This window comes from Eptatretus burgeri, unplaced genomic scaffold (genome assembly GCF_056783735.1).
Source record: "Eptatretus burgeri isolate ZD-2024b unplaced genomic scaffold, Ebu_testis_v1 Ebu_testis_scaffold_3181, whole genome shotgun sequence".
Lineage (NCBI taxonomy): Eukaryota > Metazoa > Chordata > Myxini > Myxiniformes > Myxinidae > Eptatretus > Eptatretus burgeri.
Window position 1 is genome coordinate 100,001 of NW_028225130.1, and position 2,161 is coordinate 102,161.

Genomic DNA, 2,161 nt, shown 5'->3' on the forward strand with positions numbered 1-2,161 from the left:
CATGACGTACACACACCATGACGCATACACAGGACATGGCATACACACACCATGACGTACACACAGGACATGACGTACACACACCATGACATGACGTACACACACCATGACGTACACACACCATGACATGACGTACACACACCATGACATGACGTACACACACCATGACGTACACACACCATGACATGACGTACACACACCATGACGTACACACACCATGACGTACACACACGACATGGCATACACACACCATGACGTACACACACCATGACATGACGTACACACACCATCACGTACACACAGGACATGACGTACACACACCATGACATGACGTACACACACCATGACGTACACACAGGACATGGCATACACACACCATGACGTACACACAGCAAATGACATACACACACCATGACGTGACGTACACACACCATGACGTGACGTACACACACCATGATGTACACATACCATGACGTGACGTACACACACCATGACATGACGTACACACACACCATGACATGACGTACACACACACCATGACATGACGTACACACACCATGACATGACGTACACGCATCATGACGTCACACACCATGATGTAGTGTACACACACCATGACGTACACACAGGACATGACGTACACACACCATGACGTACACAAACAATGATGAACACACACCATGATGAACACACACAGAACATGAGACCGAACTGAAGGATGAACTGGAATATCAACCTGAACCGATTCTCGGATCCACAGGAATCTCTCAGGAAGAATTCCCGGTTTTTTATTCCCGGTAAATTGTTCATTTTTAAAGGTGAGATTTTTATACAGAAAATAGAGTGAATAAGTAATTAGTAATTAGTAATTACCATCCGTGTTACAAGGTCGTGGTACAAACACTAACACACACCATGATAACATGTTGATAACACCTGAACACCTTGATCCTCAGGTACAGGTGAACATGAACAATGTAACTCTTGTTCGCCAGATAAACACTCACCCTGATAGTTATCCCGATGCGGGGTATGTTTATCATCATTTTCATCCGATTCCCCTTCACACTCCGTTTCTCAGTGAAAATGGGTCTTGGTCGACCTGTTGATGATAATCCGTTAAAATAGAACAATACACGGACCACGTGATTAATGTATATATATTATTAAACACGAAGACATGAAGTAAAGTGTAAGATCTTTTCCAGGTGATGTTCTTACCTGTGGTGGCGAAACAAGCAGCAGGGGGCAGGGAGGGTCGTGGTGGTGGTGGGACCGCGCAATGCATGCTGGGTACGGAGCTTGGTTGTTGCCCCTGCCCGGTTTGTCCCGTTGTGTGATTTTTCAATCCGGTCGATTTCTCCCCTAAGGTATCGTCCATTGTTCGTACACACCGGGTGTTTGGAACAAGATCTGAATTAATGTTTCTCAGGTGTGAAAATTTACCAACATGAGACAAAACCGTTGTCATGGAAACGTTAAATCAATCCTGCGGCCTACCTCCCTTACAACACCATGTGTAAACTCGGTCGGTCTACACACCTGGAACTTGGGGGAACAAATGATAAAGGGAAACGATCATCATTCTTAATCATTCCTCACCCACGTGACCCTCTTGTACATGGCGCCGAGACCGCCGATTATCCCAGAGTTGGACCATGTACGTCATACAACAACAACTACAACAACTACAACAACTACAACAACTACAACAACTACAACAACAACATCAACAACATCAACAACAACATGATGACGTGGTTCGTAAAAGATATCGTGACGTCACCAATCAGCTCATGACAACCTCTCCACCAAGGTTTGAAAACCTCGAGGATAAAACTAAATGTTTAAAGGAGGAAACCTTGAGGTTTCCAAAAAAACCAGTTTGTAATTACACCTGCGTGTCGGCATGATGGGGTGAAGGAATGAAGAAGGAATTAGTGAAGGAATGAGTGAAGGACTGAGTGAAATTAACGTTCGAAATACCAAAATGTTCATCCTGACTCGGCCTCCATCAGCTTCCAGCGGAGGAACAAATAAACACTCACAGAATAATTCCCTCCTGTAGTATCTGAAGATTCTCGTTTTGAACAATGTGACGTCACGTTTTGACGTCATGAACAAAGTAGACAATTGTGAAGGTGAACAACAAACAACAACA

The 2,161-nt window shown here is 44.3% G+C and overlaps 1 protein-coding gene across 11 annotated transcripts in view; it reads right to left on the bottom strand.

Moving 5' to 3' along the window:
- The window catches only part of LOC147006388 (uncharacterized), a 98,844-nt gene that overhangs the window by 36,807 nt on the left and 59,876 nt on the right, over positions 1–2,161 (bottom strand). For 6 of the 11 annotated variants that reach the window (XR_015054874.1, XR_015054872.1, XM_085868952.1 and 3 more), the window contains one exon: positions 1,008–1,102. The exons of 1 other annotated variant lie outside the window; for it this stretch is intronic. Coding sequence is in view for 5 of the 10 variants with exons in the window: in XM_085868952.1 (XP_085725078.1) it covers positions 1,008–1,102 (95 nt within the window). In the remaining 5 variants the exon portion in view is untranslated. Of the gene's footprint in view, positions 1–1,007; positions 1,103–1,221; positions 1,965–1,986; position 2,161 lie in introns of those variants that run through there. 4 more of the 11 variants (XR_015054875.1, XM_085868956.1, XR_015054873.1 and 1 more) reach the window with 3 other exon arrangements.